This window comes from Panthera tigris, chromosome C1, assembly GCF_018350195.1.
Source record: "Panthera tigris isolate Pti1 chromosome C1, P.tigris_Pti1_mat1.1, whole genome shotgun sequence".
Lineage (NCBI taxonomy): Eukaryota > Metazoa > Chordata > Mammalia > Carnivora > Felidae > Panthera > Panthera tigris.
Window position 1 is genome coordinate 124,807,935 of NC_056667.1, and position 19,632 is coordinate 124,827,566.

A 19,632-nucleotide genomic window follows, 5' to 3' on the forward strand; every position below is an offset into this window, starting at 1 on the left:
TCTCGTCTCCCTAATCCCTCTCCTTTCGGTTGACTTTCTTTATTCATCGTCTTGTTTCATCTTTCCCTATTATGCTATTTGTGGGGAAATTTTTTATCCTGACGTGTTGCCGTGAACATTTTGTGACTGACTTAGTGTGAGGCTGACTTCAGATCTGTGCTCTGGTTGCTCGTCATCCTTCTTATATGAGGATGAAGCTCTCACAGTGGAAAATGCTAGCTGCGGTCCATTCGAAGCCTTCACGTTGCAAATATGCTTCTAGCAATGTTTTATTTAGTGCATTTACAAAAATTTAATTTGAATTAAATAATTCATTCTGCTCTAAGAATACAAGGTACAGATGTTTGCACTGCTGCTGGGACCAGCTGAGGCTTCATCTGCTTGCAGGCTGCTTGCAGGCTGATTTTGCCTCATTTTTCACATTTGTGGAGCTCCAGATATTGCTTCTCCTGGTGATATTGCTGTAAGGTCTCCGTAATTAGACACGGGCATCCAAGGCAAGCTAGTATTTTCGTATTTTATGAGTAGAAGCCCATTTCAGCTTTCCTCCTGGGGAGTCCTTTTGAGTCTCTGAAGTCATTCACAAATATGGTAGAGTCTAATTTTATGCCACAAGAAAAAAAAGAGAATATTGCTCTTTTCCTATCCAGGGATTCCACCCTCCCCCAAGCTTTGTTCCCCTCCACTTACTGCTTTCACTTCATTTGCAGCGGCAGATGGCTTTATGCAAATCACCCAGTTATTTTGGTCATAGTAAAAATCACCTTGCATTAAGAGCAATTTCTAGATTAGGGAAACTGCTGTGTTTATTTGAAAACACACCCAGGGCTGGAGGGCAGACCATCCCGACCGAGCCTGTGTCACTGATCTCCAAGGCAGTGGCCGTACGTGTACCTGCCTGCTCGCTGGCCCTCCGAGTGCCCCCTGCCCACTTGCTCTGTTCCTACAAGTCCATCTCACCAGAGAAAAATTGTAGAAAAAAATACTTTATATGGCTCTTTCTTAGCCATCTTTTAATAATCTCACTGCATATTTGTACGTGGGTAACGTGCCACCTTGGAATTGTATGGCCAGCAAGATTAGTCAGTGCAGTTCTCTTTTTTCTTTTATTAGAAATGGTGATTTTTGCCTACTTTTCTTCCATAACCTTTTTGAAGTAATTTCTGTAAAACCTTTTCCTCTTTCCCCCAACTCTCTCAACTTTTGTGCATTTGACAGAGCAGTCCATCTTCTAGAATGGCTCTCACAAGATTACTGAGGGTTTTTTTTTTTATCCTTTTTCCTTTGATCTCTTTCTCCAATAGTTTTTACCATCTTCTTCCTTGAGATGAGATAGTGTGCAGTGAACAGCCATAAAATGAGGGAAAGCCTTGATCAATTAGCCTTAAACGATCAGCTGCTTTCCTAATTCTGAGATAAAAGATTGAGCTCCGTGCCTAAAATGCCCTGCTGTTTCCTTTCCAGACATGCCACAGCAGATAATGAATCATTCCTGCCTTCCATTCTCATTCCCCTGCAATCTCAGTCTTGTCCCTTTCTGCTGTAAGACCCCCTCTCCTTCTGGTGGAGACACGTGAGGCTTACCCGGTGAAGGAATCAGTCGCTGTGAAGTACTTTGAAGGACAGATGTAAAGTGTGGACTGTGGGCTCCACAAGACCTTTGCTATTATTGTTTCGTCTGAGGGGGCACCTGTCTCTGTACTACTAGCTGAAATCATGAAAGTCTGACTGATAGTAGTAATAACCACTTAAATGTAGTGCTCCATGTGCCAGGAAGGGTGTGTGGTGCTTTGTTCGTACATGAATTCATTTCCAGGTGAACCAGCATACTTAATGTCTCCGATGTATTTTTCAGGTTGAAAACTGGTGTCCTCATTTACCTTGGAGAGCAAAAAATCCCTATGAAGAAGCTGATCATAATTCATTGGTGAGTTGGGTTGTTGGGAACTAGGCTTACAATGTGGTTCTGATGCTAAGTAATACGTGTGAAGTCTTCTAGAAATGCCAACTGTAACCTGAAATAATGGTAACCTGAAGAACTTGTATCCGCAGGCCTGTGCAAATTTGGATGGTCAAATCAGTTAAGCCGTAGTGTCTGTTTATTGAGCAATTCTCTGAGGGTTCCTGAGTGATATGCTACCCATAGGAATAAGACCTGGTGCCAGATGTGGGGGCGCTGTGTGACCTAATGAAGGTGATGGTTGAAAACAATGTCCGCACCTGTGCGAATGCTGAATGACAGTCCGATGGCAATGAATGTGGAAGTGATGATTTTAGCCTTCAGGGCTTAGGACGGGTGCAAAAAGAGACAGTGTCTTTAGAGCTAAATTCCAAATGATGAGTGAGTTCATGGTAGATCAGGGAGAGGAAGGTGTATCTGATGTGCAGCAGAAAGGTGCACGTGCAAGGGTTGGTTTTCAGGGAGTAGAGCATGGTTCAGTGGACGAGGCCATAGGGGTTTGGATGAAGATGGTTTGGGGGAAGATGAGATTGAGAAGATCACGAGTGACTGTGAAAGGTTTTCTGTGCCACCCCAAAAGCTTAAGTCTTTATTCTTTAAACCAGGGATCAGCGGAGTTTTTCTGTAAAAGACCAGATGGTAGGGGCGCCTGGGTGGCTCAGTCGCTTAAGTGGCCGACTTCGGCTCAGGTCATGATCTCGCGGTCTGTGAGTTCTAGCCCTGCGTCGGGCTCTGTGCTGACAGCTCAGAGCCTGGAGCCTGCTTCGGATTCTGTGTCTCCCTCTCTGTGACCCTCCCCTGTTCATGCTGTGTCTCTCCCTGTCTCAAAAATAAATAAACGTTAAAAAAAAATTTTTTTTTTTAAAAAGACCAGATGGTAAATATGTTCATCTTACCAGGCTGTAAGGTCTCTGTTGGAATGACTTAGTTCTGACCTTGAGTGCAGAGGGCAGCATAGACAGGATATAAATGAGCAGGCATGGCCATGTTCCAGTGGAACTTTAGGTTACCAAAATAGGCAGCAAGGAGGATGAGGATCTGGCCCCCAAGCCACAGTTTGCTGACCCATGCTGTAGACCGTGAGAATCTTGGGAGATGGCTGGGTCAAGGAGGGATCAGGTGAGTTTTGAGAATGAAGTGTGATGACTCCTGAGAGAGGGAGTTAGCATGTTCTACATGTTAGATGAAATAAATACAAGTATTAATGTTTTTCTGTTATTTCAGTCACTGGTTGTATCCAACTACATTAGAAAAATGTTCTTCCTGGCTTTTAAATTATTCTGTCCTGAATTTTAAATTTTATGTTTTTATTTTTAAATTTTTTTAAATGTTTATTTATTTTTGAGAGAGAGAGAGAGACAGAGAGACAGAGTATGAGTGGGGGAGGGGCAGAGAGAGAGGGAGACACAGAATCCGAAACAGGCTCCAGACTCTGAGCTGTCAGCACAGAGCCTGATGCGGGGCTCAAACTCACGGACCGTGAGATCATGACTTGAGCCGAAGTCGGATGCTTAACCGACTGAGCCACCCAGGTGCCCCCTGAATTTTAAATTTTATTTAGCTGTGGTAGGAAAATGGTATTCCTGGCTTTTAAAGTCCTTAGAAAATAATGAACTTTTGTTTGTTTGGGACTGGGACAAAACTGTAAGATGAGCATTTGTCCCCTGCTTAACTTTATGGACACAAGAAGGCTTTTTGGCACCCCCATAATGCCAACAAGCCTGTTATGAATTGATTTTACTTTTTCCTGGAGTCTGCTGCCTCTCAGTAGATCCAAGGGGTGATAAATTCGGGTGTGGAGAATTTCAAGGTACATCAAGCATACCATTTGTAAAAAAAAATAAAATAAAAAGGCATTGTAATATAACTCAGGGCTTTGCAATGACTGTGCTGCCTTTCTCAATTTCTAATTTTTTAATGATGTCCCTTACAGCATATCAGCAGTCAGGGGCCTTTAATTTGTAATCCTGGAGCCTTAAAGTAAGGCTGTGCAGCAGACAAGCCTCACTTTTGAAAGCCCTATATTTAATTGACTATCTCTTTCAAGTTTTCAAATGTCACATCATGACAACTATTATGCTTTCTGACTTTTTATCTTCTGTTCATTTTTTATTAAATTTTTGTTTCTAGGCGGAAATCCGTACAGATTTTAATATTCTCTACAGCATGATGAAAAAGCATGAAGAATTCCGGTGGATGAGACTCCGGATCCGGCGAATGGCTGATGCATGGATCCAAGCAATCAAGTCCCTGGCAGAAAAGCAGAATCTTGAAAAGAGAAAGCGGAAGAAAGTGAGCTTCTGATTAATTCAGTTCAGTTAGATGCCAGTTTTCTTTTAAAATCGGATTTTGCTTGGAAACAAGACTAAGAGGAATGTCATGTCTCCAGTGATATTCCCTCAGGGTGAATCTGCTCAGTGTCTTGTACAGCCATTTTTGGGCTTTCCTCTCCCCAGTTAAAATAATCCTGCTTACCAGGGACCGGCACACATGTTTTTTGGGTGAAGCCAAGCAGGAATCTCTGCCTGTAAGATTTCCCTCTGAACCATCCTGACTGTCTCCTCCTGTGGCATCAGGAGACTTAACCCTCTTGGCTCTACCCAGGTACAGCCTTGGAGAGCGGGCTGTTCCATTATAACAGCAGTCTCCTGTTTGGGGTATTTGTCAGTTCTGGGGTTTGGGCAACTGGTGAGTTCCACTGCTGCTACGTTGGGTTACAGTGGGCTTATGTTCCTGAGAGAGAGAGATGCTGTCAATTAAACTAGAGGCAGTTTGTTTGAAGTTCACCAGGACTTTATTCGAAAACCTCTGGAATAACCCTGAGCGTGAAGGATTTTATACCCTGTTAGTTATAGGTTCAGTGGCCTTGGCTTTAGATTAACTGTTCAGATGACAAACAGCAGAGCAAATTAAACAGTCTTTAGTATCCGCATATAAAAATTAATTAAAAATGACTTTGGTATCCCTAATTTGGCTAATTTGATATCCTCAAGAAAAGGAAATACAGATGAACTTGCGGAACCCCAAGTCATACTTTATTGCTTCCATTTAGATTCCTTGAGTTTATGAGACAGCCGTTCCAAATGTTCAGGTACCAAATAGTCCTCTGTAGAAGAGTATGAGGTCCAAATTCCAGGTGAGCTGTGAGAAATAGAGTATTTTTATATAATCCTATGCAATAATCTCTAGGATATATTGTTGGAGGAATAAATATTAGGTGGAGAAATGTGAACATTATTTTTAAAAGAAGAATTGTATATATCTGTATACCTACAAGTATACGTAAAGTTTTGTACATACGCACACATGACCTATATATAATATTACATTTATGCTTCCTCATATTGTTAAAAATAGAAGGATAAACCATGAAATTAAAAATAAAGGAGATGGATAATGGTGTTGGTTACACAACATTGTAGATGTATTTAATGCCACTCACCTATACACCTAAAAATTATTAAAACGTTAAATTTTGTGTTAGCGTATGTTGTACCACAATAAAAAGGGTCAAATATGGGGAAAGAGGGACTAGCATGGAGGCATAGAAACTAGACTTATCTAAACACATCTTACTTTGTAGATTTGGTGCTAGAAGCATTTTACATGGTGTAAAACAAAATTTCACTACAAGAAAACCGTACCTAAAAATTACTAGGAAAAGAAAACATGAACTGACTACATACTCAGTTTTGCAGTAAACACACGGAGAAGGGCTGTTCTTAGTGACTAGAACACAGTCAGTCAGCATTTCTGAAGGAGTATCACAAAGGACCAAAAAACTGCAAAATATTTTAAGAGTTTTACTAATTGTGTAATTGGTGATGGTGTTGATATTCTAATTGTGAATCCTTTGAGCATATTAGAATAAAGCAAAATACTTATGTTAGTATCCTTGAGAAGTGGGATTTTCAGTGTGGGAGAGAGGAAATAACATATGTAAGGTAATGTTATGTGAAGATCCTGTAATCCTGAGTTTGAAGGGGAAGTACCAGAATGAATTTATGATTTGTTTTATCCTGGAGGAGAAATAAATTTCCAGCTATGTCCATCGAAAAAGGCTATGGACACTGATCAACCAGAGTCCCCTAGGCTCCAGACCTTGAACTTTAGATATCATCTCCACTGGATGGTATAAGAGGTTCTTGGAAAAATTGTTGGTGAAGGTCTGAGATAGAAGTTGTACATGATGAGCTTGGGACACCTGTCATACCAGAGAGCAAAGTAACTCTCCAAGCCTACTAGAACTATGTCAGAAGAACTTAGAAGTCAACTTGAACAGCCTCCCATTGGCAAGAAGGGACAATGTGATAATCCATAAGGATTATAACTACGGTTTATTGAAACACATCAAATATACTTCTATCCATGATTTGATAATGACACCTTTAAAAAATTTCACTGATGGTCTTTAGAGTATGCTAAAGAGCAAATTGGTAATTTAAAAACCGGTAAGTGAAGGGCAAGAGTCAAGTATTTACCAGGCTTTTTCTACGTAAACTGTACTTCAACAGAACCAAATAGTTGATGGAGAGGGGGATGTTTTAGCTAGTAAGTACAGAAGGAGTGATAGAATATGACCATTTTGCGACCCCTGTGGATTAATGCATCTAGTTAGTGATCATCAGTAGCTGCTAACATCACCAGAGACACACGATGTCCCCACTGACGGAAGTACACAGCACTACCGATGCAGTAGTATTGCCAGAAGCATCCAATGTGAGTTTGATCAGGCCTGCAGATCTAATTACTAATTTACTATAAATACAAGGGATGGAAGAGTCTGGTGTATAATCAGCAAAATCCAAAGTGTAAGAGACTCTACTGGAAATACTACCCAGTCCCTTGGACAAATAAATGACAACTCTCCCCACCCCCAAAGGACGGGGTTAAAGAAGCCTAAGACGTAAATGAGACAATTAACAGTTTATGTACTTTATTTGACTTCTGACTCTAAAAACTGCCCTTGGGAGAAAAAAAAAAAAAAAAAAAAAAAGGAACAGTTGAGGAAGTATAAACATTAGCCGGAAAATGAATGATATCAAGGAATTAATAATTTTTTAGGGGTGATAGTGATGTTACCGTTATATTTTTAACTGAAGATTTTTTCCTTCTAGAGATACAAACTGAAATATTTGCAGATGAAAGGGTATCTTCTCTAGGATTTGCTTCACCATAAGCTATAGTGGTTGGGAGAAAATGAAGGGTATACATTAAATAAGATTTGCCATAAGTTAATAACTGTGAAATTTATGTGATGAGTATGTTGGAATTGACTACATTGTCATGTCTGATTTGGGATATGTTTGAAATTTTTTATGTTAAAACCTTAAAAATATCCCAACTGTGGGGAAAAAAAAACCCAATGTTGTTAAAACGATATTTTATTGCTCTGGCTTACTCTCCATTAATTCTGATTCTCCAAATATATCCTTATTTTTCAAAACAGATTGTCCATATCTCCTATTCATAGCCATAGAAAGGGCAGTAGTGACTTTATTTCCTTCCATTTTTGAGGTACTTTCTAGAAAAATGTTATGGCACATTATTTCATTAGAACGTAAACAATACTTTAGAATTTGTTGATTGCTTTTGGTGTGTTACTATGGAGTTTGTACTCGGTTCAGTAGGAATCAATATATGCCTCTCCTTTGTTTTGTTTTTTTCAGGTCCTTGTTCACCTGGGACTCCTGACTAAGGAATCTGGATTTAAGATAGCAGAGACAGCTTTCAGTGGTGGCCCTCTTGGTGAATTAGTTCAGTGGAGTGATTTAATTACATCTCTGTACTTACTGGGCCATGACATTAGGATTTCAGCTTCACTGGCTGAGCTCAAGGAGTAAGGAGATTACTTTTCAATTTTAAAATCAGAATACAAAAAAGAAATTGTAAACTCTTAAAGCCCTCTATTAGTGTGTAATTTCTTGTGGAGGAAAATGAAAGTGATAATTCACTAAACAGGAGATAAGAAGATTATTTTCAGGAGCTAAATACATACACTGTGAAAAAGATAATATGTTTTCATTGTAGCTGCAGGCTCCAGAGGCTTCATAAATGAATGCCAGAAAATTCAAACTAAGGAGCTTATTCTTTGCTATTACAGGTGCTTCCAACATGTGCACCACAAAACATTATTGACTTTCCTAATTCCCTGTCTCTTGCTGAAATTCATACCACTCCCTACTCAACTTCAAGCTTTCTAAATCTTAAAACAGAGCAGATTCCTTTTTTATAATTTAATTTGGGTAGAATGAGTTTCTTGAAAGCTCTGATTCCATCCTTTTTTTCAGTAAAGCTAACTTTCTAGTCTGACTCTGTTCACTCTACCTGGCTTTTCTGTTTCACTGAAACCTACTTCTGGCTTTAGCCCTCTCTTAATCTCTTTTTAGATTGACACAGCTGGCTAGGCAGGAATGCTTATAGCCCCCTTCACTCCTTTTGGATAGCTGCCCACGGAGACTTTCTACCCAACAGCCAAGTGATTGTGTTGCAGTGTCAAATGTTCCAGATGAAATGCCTTGAGAGAACATTCTAGAGCTGGAAGGGTGTTAAAATATATCCCACCCTGCGTCTACTTTATTGTCCAGGATACTGATGCCCGGAGAGGCCACATGTGTTAGGTCCAAAGTCCACACACCTGATACGTGGCAGTGTTGAGGTGAAAGCAATAATATCAGCAAGATGATACAGTGTCATATTTTAAATGAGTTCTATATGCTAAAACCATGATAAGGGCATTAGTTAGTGCAGTGTCAACAGTTATGACAACTGGAATATTGATGATGACTGGTAACAGTCAACATTTGTCAAGCACCTACTGTGCATCAGATACTGAGCATTTCATGTATTCTATATTACTCAGCCCTTAGCACAAACTTTTGGAAATAGGTGCCATTGCTTTCTGCATTTCAAAGATGAGGAAACTGAGGTTTTCAAGGTCACGTGGAAAACATGTGAGAGAGCTAGGATTTGAGTTTTATCCTATGACTGTGTTCTCGACCACTGTACTACAATGCTTCTTTCGGATCTAGATCAACCTGAGATCTTCTGAACCCCTAAACACCACCCTTGTCCCTTCCACGTGCTGCCTCCTGCTTACTTTAAAACATGTTGTATACATGACCCATGAAGTAGATGCATTCGTACATTCAGTAGTTGTTCATTAGTGCTCTCTGTGGACTAGTTCTTGCTCTGAGATGTAAGGAGATGACCAGCATGTGTTCAAGGAAATGCCAATCTTTTGGTAATCATAGCTAATATATTATATAATAATTACACTAATTGCACTGTGATTAGTACTAATTGAGGCATGAATGCTAGAATGTAAGCTAAGGGAGTGCAGAAACTGAATATTGCTCACTATGGTGTATGTGGCACCTAGAATAGTGCCTGGCACCCATTGGATGCTCGTGACTATTTACTGAGCAAATGAGAGATGGGGTGAATGAATGAATGAATGGGTGAATAAATGGAGAATGTGGGATCCCTAGGGACAAGTGCTTCCTAGGGAGATCAGAAAAGGCTTAAAAAGGGCCTACCAGGCAGAGACTTAATTTGTTGGTCAAGAAGTCTATAGAGGTCTTTAAACATTGGTGATGGGACCAGATGTGTTTTATTTAAGAAGAGAATTATGGGCACAACATAGAGCAGCGGTTCCTGAATATGCCTGCACATTAGAATCACCTGGGGATCTTTATAGACTCCCAGAGCCCAGACTGTGTCCCAGACTAATTAAATCACAATCTTTGGGGATAGGACACAGGCATGAGTATCTTGATGTCTCCAGGTAATGCCAATGTGCAGACAAGTTTGGGAACCCCTAAAGAGACAAGGTGGACCAGGAGTCTACCAACTCTGGCTCAGCGGGCCAAATGCAGTCCTCTGCCTGTTTTTGTTACTAAGTTTCCATGGGAACACAGCCACACAGATGGTTTGTTTATGTATTGCCTAAGACTGCTTTTATTCTATGAGGGCCGAGTTGAGGCAGAGAACATGTGGTCTGCAAAGATGAGAGGATTCACTACCTGGCTGTGTACAGAAGTATTTTCAAATTCTCGGGAAGAAATACACAGCCTCGTAAGGTCAGTAGGCCAGATGACAGGCGAAGGGTGCCTGAAGCAGTGTCAGTGTGGAGCTGCAGAGCAGAGCCCTCCTTTGAAGTAGGACCGCCATAATTCGGTGAAGGACAGTTATGCGGTGTGAGCAGGGATAAAAGGCACCAGTGATGGCTGATGTTTGGGTGAATGGCAGTGTAGTTTGGTTAGCACTTTTTTCTCCCGCATCTGAAGTTGGCATACGATCAGGTACGTGGGTGCTCTCAATGCAAGGGTGGGTTTCTATGGATGGGTGAGGAGATGGGTGGATGGAAGAAAGGGTAGTGAAAAACCATAAACCATGGTGCCAGGTATGTAATACAGTCTACTTGGAAGGAAAATTTGACACAGAAAAAAAAATAGGAAACAATATAAGACAGTATAGAAGTTTATATTGTAGCAGCTAGAAATGGACATTTAGGAGGTCAGTATGGTCTGGAGTAATGAGAACAGATTATGTGGGGGAAAGTGAGAGTCACAACTCAACGAGTATCTGATATACATTAGGCACTTTCTACTTAATGCCTCATGTAACCACCCAAAGAATCTCTGACAGGTTGCTATCTTACTGTCTTTTCTGTAACAAATCCTGTTTTGTGGTAGGTTGGGGTTTTTTGTTTGTTTGTTTGTTTTTGATGAGAAGGAAAGACCCAGAGAAGTTAGTGACTTGTCTGAAATCTCACAGCTGCTAGTGGATTTAGATAGTAGAGACAGATTCAGAGCCAGCTCTTCCTTAGTTTCAAAGTGTGTGTGTGTGTGTGTGTGTGTGTGTGTGTGTGCGCGTGCGCCTCACCATTTGCTTTTGCCAGAGTCAGAATCTGGACTCTGGATAGGCCTTGATGAGTGGGTAGAATTTGGATAGGCAGCAGATTGGGACAGGCTATGCCATCCTCCCCAACAAAATTCTTGGGAGGTATATTTGGGTATTAATGTTGCTAAGTGTAGTTAGCTTGAAATAAATTATTTTTTTTATGTTTCCTCTCTTGTGCCCTTTTCCTAGAATAATGAAGAAGGTTGTAGGAAACCGATCTGGCTGCCCAACTGTAGGAGACAGAATCGTTGAGCTCATTTATATTGATATTGTGGGACTTGCTCAATTCAAGAAAACTCTTGGACCATCCTGGGTTCACTACCAGTAAGTGCTACATGCTGTCCTAAAGTTTATAGAGCTATTTTATTTTTTATTTTTTTTAACAAGGGTAACATGGTTACAGACAGAAAAAGCTTATCAAATATTATCTTTTGGATAGTGTGGAGCGGGTTTCTCATTCCTAATTGAAATTCAGATTTTCCACAGTGACTTTATACTTTCAAAGGCTATTCATTCTTTTCACTGATTTCTTTGAGAGAACAGAAAGGGTCCAACTTCCTCTTTACCTTCCCTGATGCTCAGCTTACCTCTCTCAGTGTGCCTACGCCATTCTCATTTGTTTAAGTAACAATTCGGATAAAACGTGGAAAATGTCACTTCTTGTGCTCCTCAGATTTGAGAGGATGACTCATTTCTCTTCGCCTTTCCCTCATCAGTTGTCATTTTTGGAAGAGAAAGCTGTGAATATGTTGTCTGAATGCTGGGGTCTTGCACTTTTTAGGACAAGACCCCTGCTGAGCATGACTTGAGTGCATGTCTTTATCACTTCAGAGAAGAACCCATTGTTCTCTGCAGTGTGGGAGTGGGGCCATGTTTTTTTGTTTGAAATGATTTTACATCGTGCACAAGCATGGCACCAAATAACAGTGAATTACATAATGAAGTTTACCAATTTTTCCATTTTCTTCCAATCTTTCTAAAAAAGGTTTAGTTTGATGCTACCATACCTCCAGCATGTCTTGTAACACTTACGTGCATTTTTAACAAAATGAGTGTAGCTGTAAGTTTCAGCCTCAGGCAAAGTATCCAGTTTGAATTTAATAATAATTTTTGAAGAAGCAAGCTTTTTTTGTTAGCTTCCACTTACTACAGCTGGTACTGACTTTTATTTATGGTCTCTCAAAGTTTACAATAAACATAAATAAACATCATATTTTATTTAATGGTGTCAGTGGTACCTAAATTTGGTTAAAAAGCATGATGTTAGTACCACTTGACTGATAGTGAATGTTGATCTATAGTTTAAACCAAATTCCTAAGAAAACATTTGGAAAATCTTTCAATTAGCATGACTTAGAAATTCCTTCATGTGTTTCTTTTTTATTGTTTTTGGGTAAAGAGATGTTTTGATGTGTTCTTCTAACTTAACCAGTAATTGAATCCATAACGACTTGAACTAGGTCTGTTTCAGGTTAGTTTCTAGTTTAACATTATTTATTAACTTTAAGCTTATGTCAGATTGCAAGTCCTTTAGAAATTCAAAAGAAATAAAAAGTCAAAATAGTAGGAATCTTCTCCAAAACACAGTAGAGAAAACACCCATTTTCTGTAGAATTTTCTTGTCAGTAGCTGTAATTTTTCTCACTGGGCGGTGAAATACTCAGTGACAGAGGAAAAGGATTCATTGAGAAGAGATTGTGTATTTTTCATTTTGTTTTGGATATAGTTTCATGAGAAAGCAAAAGCAGAATCTTGGTTTGGGCCAGGATAACACTCTACCTTCCGCACCCCTTTTTTCCTGTTCTTTTTGGTTTTTTCCTTGAAACCTTCATACATCTCAGTTATGTTCTCATCACATTTGTTCTCAGTTAGGTGGAAATAACCATCTTTCTTTCTGGTTAATAAGCCATGTAAGTAAATAATCATTTTTTCCCCTTTTTAGCTTCAGTATTAAAAAAAAAAAAAAAAAAAGAAAGAAAGAAAAGCAGAGCTCTTGTTCTCTGGCATTTAGCAAATGGCAGGCATCTGGTAGATGTGCAAAAGGAACAAGACCTTACGGGCATCTCTAGACTCACATATCCTCACCATTAAGAAGGGCTGTTGGGATGGAAAAGTGTCCTCAGTGGTAGTGTTTAGGTCAATTAAAAAGGACTGTTTCATTATTAAAATGGTTACCACTGATGGGTATTTGAAACTTGTTGGATGAGAAGGGACCATCTCAGAGGGGTTTTATGGAAGGGTGTAATATTTATCTTCCCTTTCTTTAATTAATTATCTACATTAGTGATACTAGCTGGCAGGAGGTCTGTTAGGACTTTGGCCCTGCGGTCTTTGCTATGTGATGAAGGTAAGATTTCATCCAAAGACCAAACAGGTACTCTAGAAAGTTACTTGCCCATTTCTTTCCCTTTTGAAGATTAGATATTTTCAAGACTGTCTGAATTCATCTTTGTGGATGGTAGATGGTATGAATTCCCTTAAATCCATTAACTCTGATCTTTCATTTAGGAGCAAACCTTGAGTCCTGTTGATCTTGGAAAAATACTTTTTTTTTAATTTTTAATTTTTTTAATGTTTATTTATTTTTGAGAGAGAGACAGAATGTGAGTGGGTTAGGGGCAGACAGAGAGAGAGGGAGACACAGAATTTGAAGCAGGCTCCAGGCTCTGAGCTGTCAGCACAGAGCCCAACGCGGGGCTCGAACCCACGAGCTATGAGATCATGACCTGAGCCAAAGTTGGACGCTCAACCGACTGAGCCACCCAGGCATTCAGAAAAATATTTGTAAATTCTGTCCAGTTTATGTGGGGACCCAGGAAATTCAGTTAAACCTGTTTGCAATGCCTATATGCAACTAGTATACCTAGGGACTGCAAAACTCATAACTATTTTGCTTCATATGAGTTTTTAGCTGACATTGAGGACACACAGGAAAGTGAAACACAAATAGTACAAGATATACCATGGGTTTTTTTTGCTTTATTTTAGAGAGAGAATGTGAGTGGGGGAGAGGGGTAGAGGGAAAGAAAGAATCCCAAGCAGGCTCCACGCTCAGTGAAGAGCTCAGTGAGGCTCGATCCCATGACCCTGGGATCATGACCTAAGCTGAAATCAAGACTTGAACATTCAACTGACTGAGCCAGCCAGGCGCCCCAAGATAAACCATATTTTACATCAAACTCCAAAGTAGAAAGTAGGTCCTGCCAAGGAAGTTGTGAGCGTCCATCTTATAGTAGTGTGGCTTGCAGCTAAGAGAATGTTCCAGGAGTCATTTGGCATTACTGCAGCGATTCCTGTTAGAAGGAGGCCAGCTGCCTCGGGCAGCAAGGCAAATATCTTTTTAAGTCATCGGGCTGTTCCTGATGCTTCAAACACACAAAAGGCATTAGAGGAACTACATAAATATTAACAGCACAAACCCAGTTCCAAACACACAGCTGTAGAATGTGATCGAAGAAGGAAAACTATAATGTTAAAGCTTCTCTGCCGTACACAGAGATCATTCCCCTGCCTCTGGTTTATGAAACAAACCCAGGTCAGCTAAAAAAAATGGATGATTCCCAAATCAAAGCTTAAGTATAAGGATGTAGAATTACCAGTTTCTCAGACATTCAATCATTCATTCTATGGTTTTCTGCTGGGAAGAAGCCAAACATCAATAGCACTGTGTCTAAGTCTGGGCTTGCAGGCATTAGGCTCCTACCAGTCCTCTTTACTCATCAGGGTTCATCTTAATGATCCAAATTCACAATAAAACCAATAAAACACAAAGTTAAAATAACAAGCCAAAGCTAGAGAGGAATATACTCTGCTAGAGTCGATTGCAAATGAGTAGAAGTAGCCAAAGCCTTCAAGACAAAGGTTTCTCATGATAAGGGTGACCTGTTCCTCCCCACTGTGCCTGCACAGAGCACTGTAATCTGTGAGTCCCAGCCCTGGCCCTTCGACAGGAGCTGAGCAGCTCCATCTGTCAGTGTGTGTCCCTCTGTGTCCTACTCTTCTCCAACGATCTTCTACAGAGCAAGCACTGTCATCCCTGCTGTTTTCTGAATGATGCCATCTTTCACAGAAGAAAATGCACTGGTTTCAACCAGTGGCTTTTGTATTTTATTTAAAAAAATAAGTTAAAGGGTTAATTAATGTTAGAAGTTTAAATTTTAAAAAGGGATTTTTATATAAATTTTTTAATGTTTATTTTGAGAGAGAGAGAGAGAAAGCGAGCATGTGTGATGGAGCTTGTGGGAGGGGGAGAGAGAGAATCCCAAGTAGGCTCCATGCTGTCAGTGCAGAGCCCAATGCAGGGCTTGATCTCATAAACCATAAGATCATGATTGGAGCTGAAATCAATAGTTGGATGCTTAACCAACTGAGCCACCCAAGTGTCCTTTCTTTTCTTTCTTTTTTTTTTTTTTTTTTTTTTTACATAAAAGTTTTTATATTAAAAAATATGTAAGTTAAGGAATGGGAATCTTTTATTAAGAGTAAAGGAAGTTCCCGAGCTATTCAGAGAATGGGGAAAACACACAGTGGTCAGTTCTTGGGTCCCTAGCTTTCTTTTTCCTGTACTGTGGGCTTCCATTTCTGTCCACTTCTTGGCTGCCAGGCTGAAGATGCGTTCTTTGTGATATTGTGAAAATTGTCAGTGTAATGGTAGCATGTTCCTTGAGAGCCACACAGGAATCAAAAATAAGGAAACATTTTGTATGGTCGGCTTGTATTTCCTTCTGCCCTCTTCCTTTTCCTCCCTTCCTTGTCTAAACAAATGGTGGTGATCTCTGATGAGAAAATTCTCACACTAAAGTGGCAGTCTACTCTTGATTTTTCTGGAAAATCCAATCTGATATTTGCATTTTATTTTTCTGAACCACACAGTGATGTAAAAGAAAAAAAAAGTTGAGAGAATGCCTTCATAATAGTGAGAAAAGGAAGAAATAAACGGAATCTGATACTTAGAACTCACTTGCTATTATCTGATTCTAAAATGTGGGTTTTAAAATTTATTTGCTTTTATGTTTATTGGTCCATTAATAGCCATCCAGAAGTTTTGCGGATGTATAACCACAGAAAACAGAGCTATTTTTATTGGCCAGGCACAAGCTAAATTTACATTAATGTTTTGAGAATCAGTAATGAAATGAATGTAAGCAAATTCAGTAAATTGTTTCAGCATCAATTCCTTTCTTGGGATTGGGATTGGTCACTCTCTGAGTACTCTAAAGCAGTGATCGGTAGGCTCTTTCTGTAAAGGGCCATGTAGTAAATATTTTAGGCTTTGCTGGCCACATGGTCTCTGTGGCAACTACTGAAGTTAACTGTTAGTGAGTAAAAGTAGTCATAGACCATAGGTAAACAATTAGGCATGGCTATGTTCAAAGAAAACTTCATTTTTGAACACTGAAAATTGAATTTTGTCTAATTTTCATGTCACAAAATACTGCTTTAAAAATTTTTTTGACATAAAGATCTTACAGTAAGTGGTAGAGCAGATTGGGCTGACCAAATTTGAACACTTTGCTGAAAAAGCCAATGAAACATCTTCAATTTCACTTCTTCAGGCTCTAGAAGAAAAGGGTAATGTTCTGTTACCGTTAAATACTTGTAATCAACACTGCCTATTGAGTGAGATTCTAAATTCTACCTAAAATTAAATACTCTTATTAATTGATGAAAATGATAAGTGACTGTTGAAAGAGATAAGGTATGCCACGTGCTTTCTGGAGACTAAAACTTCTCTCTTAGTCTGTCTGGGCTGTTGTAACAAAATGCCACAGTCTGAGTGGCTTAGAAATAACATTTATTGCTCACGGTTCTGGAAGCTGAAGTCCAAGATCAGGGTGCTGGCGTAGTTGAGTGAGGCTCTCCTTCATCCACATCTCAGACTTCTTGCTGTGTCCTCAACTGCTGGAAGGGACAGGGGAACTCTTTGGGATCTCTTTTAAGAACAGATCCCATTCATGAGGGCTCCACCTTCATGACCTAATCACCCCCAGAGCCCCACCTACCAGTACCATCACCTTTGGGGACTAGGATTTCAACATAAGAATTTGGGTGGAGGGACACAAATATTCAGACCAAAGCCACTTCTAAAAATGGTAATTCTTTGTTTCTTCAACAACTGCTTATTAGGTACCATGATATGCTCAGCCTTAGCTAGGGGTACAGTAGGGACCATGGCAGTCTACAATGCCAGCTATCATGGGACTTTTTATTTTGCTGGTATCTGAGCAATCTTCTGTAACTAGTCCGCTAACCTGAAGCAGATGGGATCTGCTTGTAATGGTTTGGGCTCAGAAGTCACACATGGCGATGTTTGGTATATGTATTCTGGAGTCTGTCACTGCCTGCCCAGTAGGGTTTCTGATTAAAAGTATTTACTAGGCCACCCCATGGGCTCAGTCGGTTAAGTGCCCAATTTCAGCTCAGGTCACGATCTCATGGTTTGTGAGTTCCAGCCCAACATTGGGCTCTCTGCTGTCGTTGTGAAACCTACTTGAGACCCTGTCTCCTCTCTTTCTCTCTGCCTCTCCCCCCAACACACAGGCACTATTTCTCTTTCTCAAAAATAAATAAACATTAAAAACAATTAAAAAGTGTTTGTCCATTTTTGGCTGTCCCTGCAGGAGGGGTTAGAACTTTTAACTTCGGAACTTCGGGGTCAAGGTTGTAGTTTTATCCACATTGCTTTTTCCTTTTAGGTGCATGCTCCGAGTCCTGGACTCATTTGGCACGGAGCCAGAGTTCAACCATGCTAACTATGCCCAGTCTAAAGGCCACAAGACGCCCTGGGGCAAATGGAATCTGAACCCACAGCAGTTTTATACCATGTTCCGTGAGTATTCATGCCTTACCTCGGCTTTTCAGAATGCCACCGAAGACAAATGGGAAAAGAAACTAGATGGCCATGTATTTTGGGTTATGATTTCCCAGGGCTCTTAGCTGTAGGAATGTGTGCTGTGGAGTCTTTCCCTTGGGAGTAACTGGGTTTTTTTTTGTTGTTGTTTTTTTTGTTTGTTTGTTTAATTGGAATTGAAAGGTCGTGTGAGCATTTTGTGAAAAGCCTTAGAAATTTTCTAGAGGAAAAAAATGTTCAACATGAAGTATCACTGGAAACCATTTGAGAAAGTACTTCGCGTGGACTCTGGACTGGCAGCCACTAAACACAGTTCATTCCACTTGGTGCTGCATAGGGTCCCCTTAATTACTGATGAGGAATGAGGTCTTTCGTGTAGATACACTTTCCAAAAAAATAAGTCTTAATTATTTAAGCATCAAACCTTATAAAGAAAAAAAGTCAGCTTTTTCTTTTTTTAAGTGAAACTATTTTAAGCTCAGTTTCATACTTAATCAGCTTCTTAAGTACAGGCCCCACAATGAAATCTCACTTTCTCTTGCTCACAAGGTGTCATTGTTGCCAAGAGCGGTGATAATTTTAGGAGGTGTTAAATGGACACCTAAAAAATGATGTCCTAACTGACCCCAGCAGTAGGTATCTGCGTTTTTCTGTTTCTGTATTGTTCCTTTCCCACTTTTACCATTTTTTACTGCTGCTATCAATTTATCACCTCTAGCCTCATTACATTTTTAATTAGCTGAGGACTGTGGAGGAAAATCCCAAATTTGATAGTGATCATGCCAAAAATAAGTTTATGGTTGAAGTCCGCATACCTTGGTGATGAGATGAAGTCCTATTCTAGAAATGAAAGGTCACGTGAGTGAAACATCAGTTCATTTGGATGCTCAGAGTGGAGAATTCACATTTTCCAAAATTATCAGAATGATTTTAATCCAGAGATTTTCATCCTGGAGTTAGCATCTGATCTGTGAATCTCTTTGCTTTGCTAAGACCCAAGGGACCCGTGGCCTAGTTTTTCCCTGTGTGGTTGCCCCTCCCCTTTGTCTGCAGTCACCTGAAGATGACCTTTTTCTCAGTTTCACTAAACATCACGAAGAACACATTGGACTCATGCTTGCAATGTGAGGTGTGAGACCGAAGAGTTAAGAAGGGTTATGGCAATTGGGAGACGGTGATTTAAAAATCAGCTCATGGCCAAGCATTTTCTTTAGCCCGGAAGGATTTGTGAGAGCATGTTACATGCATGGTGAACATGATAATTGTCCCTGGAGTTAGATCATCCTGCTATTGCAGCCTGTCCTGGAGCACAGTTTAGGGGATAAACTAATATATGGCATGTTGGATGTCAGATGGCTGGCCAGTACAGTAAGGCATGATTGGAGTTAGCCTTTGGTTTGACTTTGTTGTGTAACTTTGAGGGGCTGGGATGAGGTGGTACAGAATAACATAAGATGTGATCCAGTGATTTTCATCAAATCAAATGTTAGTTGTATCTAAAATGGCCAGACTTGCCTGAATGATATGCTATGTGTATGCCCTCCACAAGATGGTGTTGCCCGTATCCAGGAAATAGAAATAGGAAGTGTTCCAGAAAGTATAAAGTTCTCTTTTACAATGTTGAAATTCAGAGTCCTAACTACCTGTTTTATTCTCCGTGAATGGAGGATTTCAGCAATGTTGGTTGACTGAGTTGAAAGGAATTCACTGCTTAAAATTAAAATGAAAACATAGATTAATTCCCATTTACCTGGGAAGGGGATGAATTTCCTAAGTGACTCAGAATTCAGCAGGAATCGGGGAAAACGGATACATTTGATGACCTTTGAAAAAAAAAGTAAAAAGAACCTGTGGGGCAAAAACATAAGCAAATTCTATCTTGGAGGGTTGTATTCTTTAATATATAAAGAGCTTCTAA

General features: G+C 39.9%; 1 protein-coding gene across 5 annotated transcripts in view; it reads left to right on the plus strand.

Moving 5' to 3' along the window:
- The window catches only part of MGAT5 (alpha-1,6-mannosylglycoprotein 6-beta-N-acetylglucosaminyltransferase), a 335,238-nt gene that overhangs the window by 209,382 nt on the left and 106,224 nt on the right, over positions 1-19,632 (plus strand). For all 5 annotated transcript variants that reach the window (XM_042994303.1, XM_042994306.1, XM_042994304.1 and 2 more), the window contains 5 exons: positions 1,856-1,927; positions 4,091-4,252; positions 7,630-7,799; positions 11,054-11,188; positions 17,560-17,693. In XM_042994303.1, the coding sequence (XP_042850237.1) occupies positions 1,856-1,927; positions 4,091-4,252; positions 7,630-7,799; positions 11,054-11,188; positions 17,560-17,693 (673 nt within the window). The remainder of the gene's footprint in view (positions 1-1,855; positions 1,928-4,090; positions 4,253-7,629; positions 7,800-11,053; positions 11,189-17,559; positions 17,694-19,632) is intronic.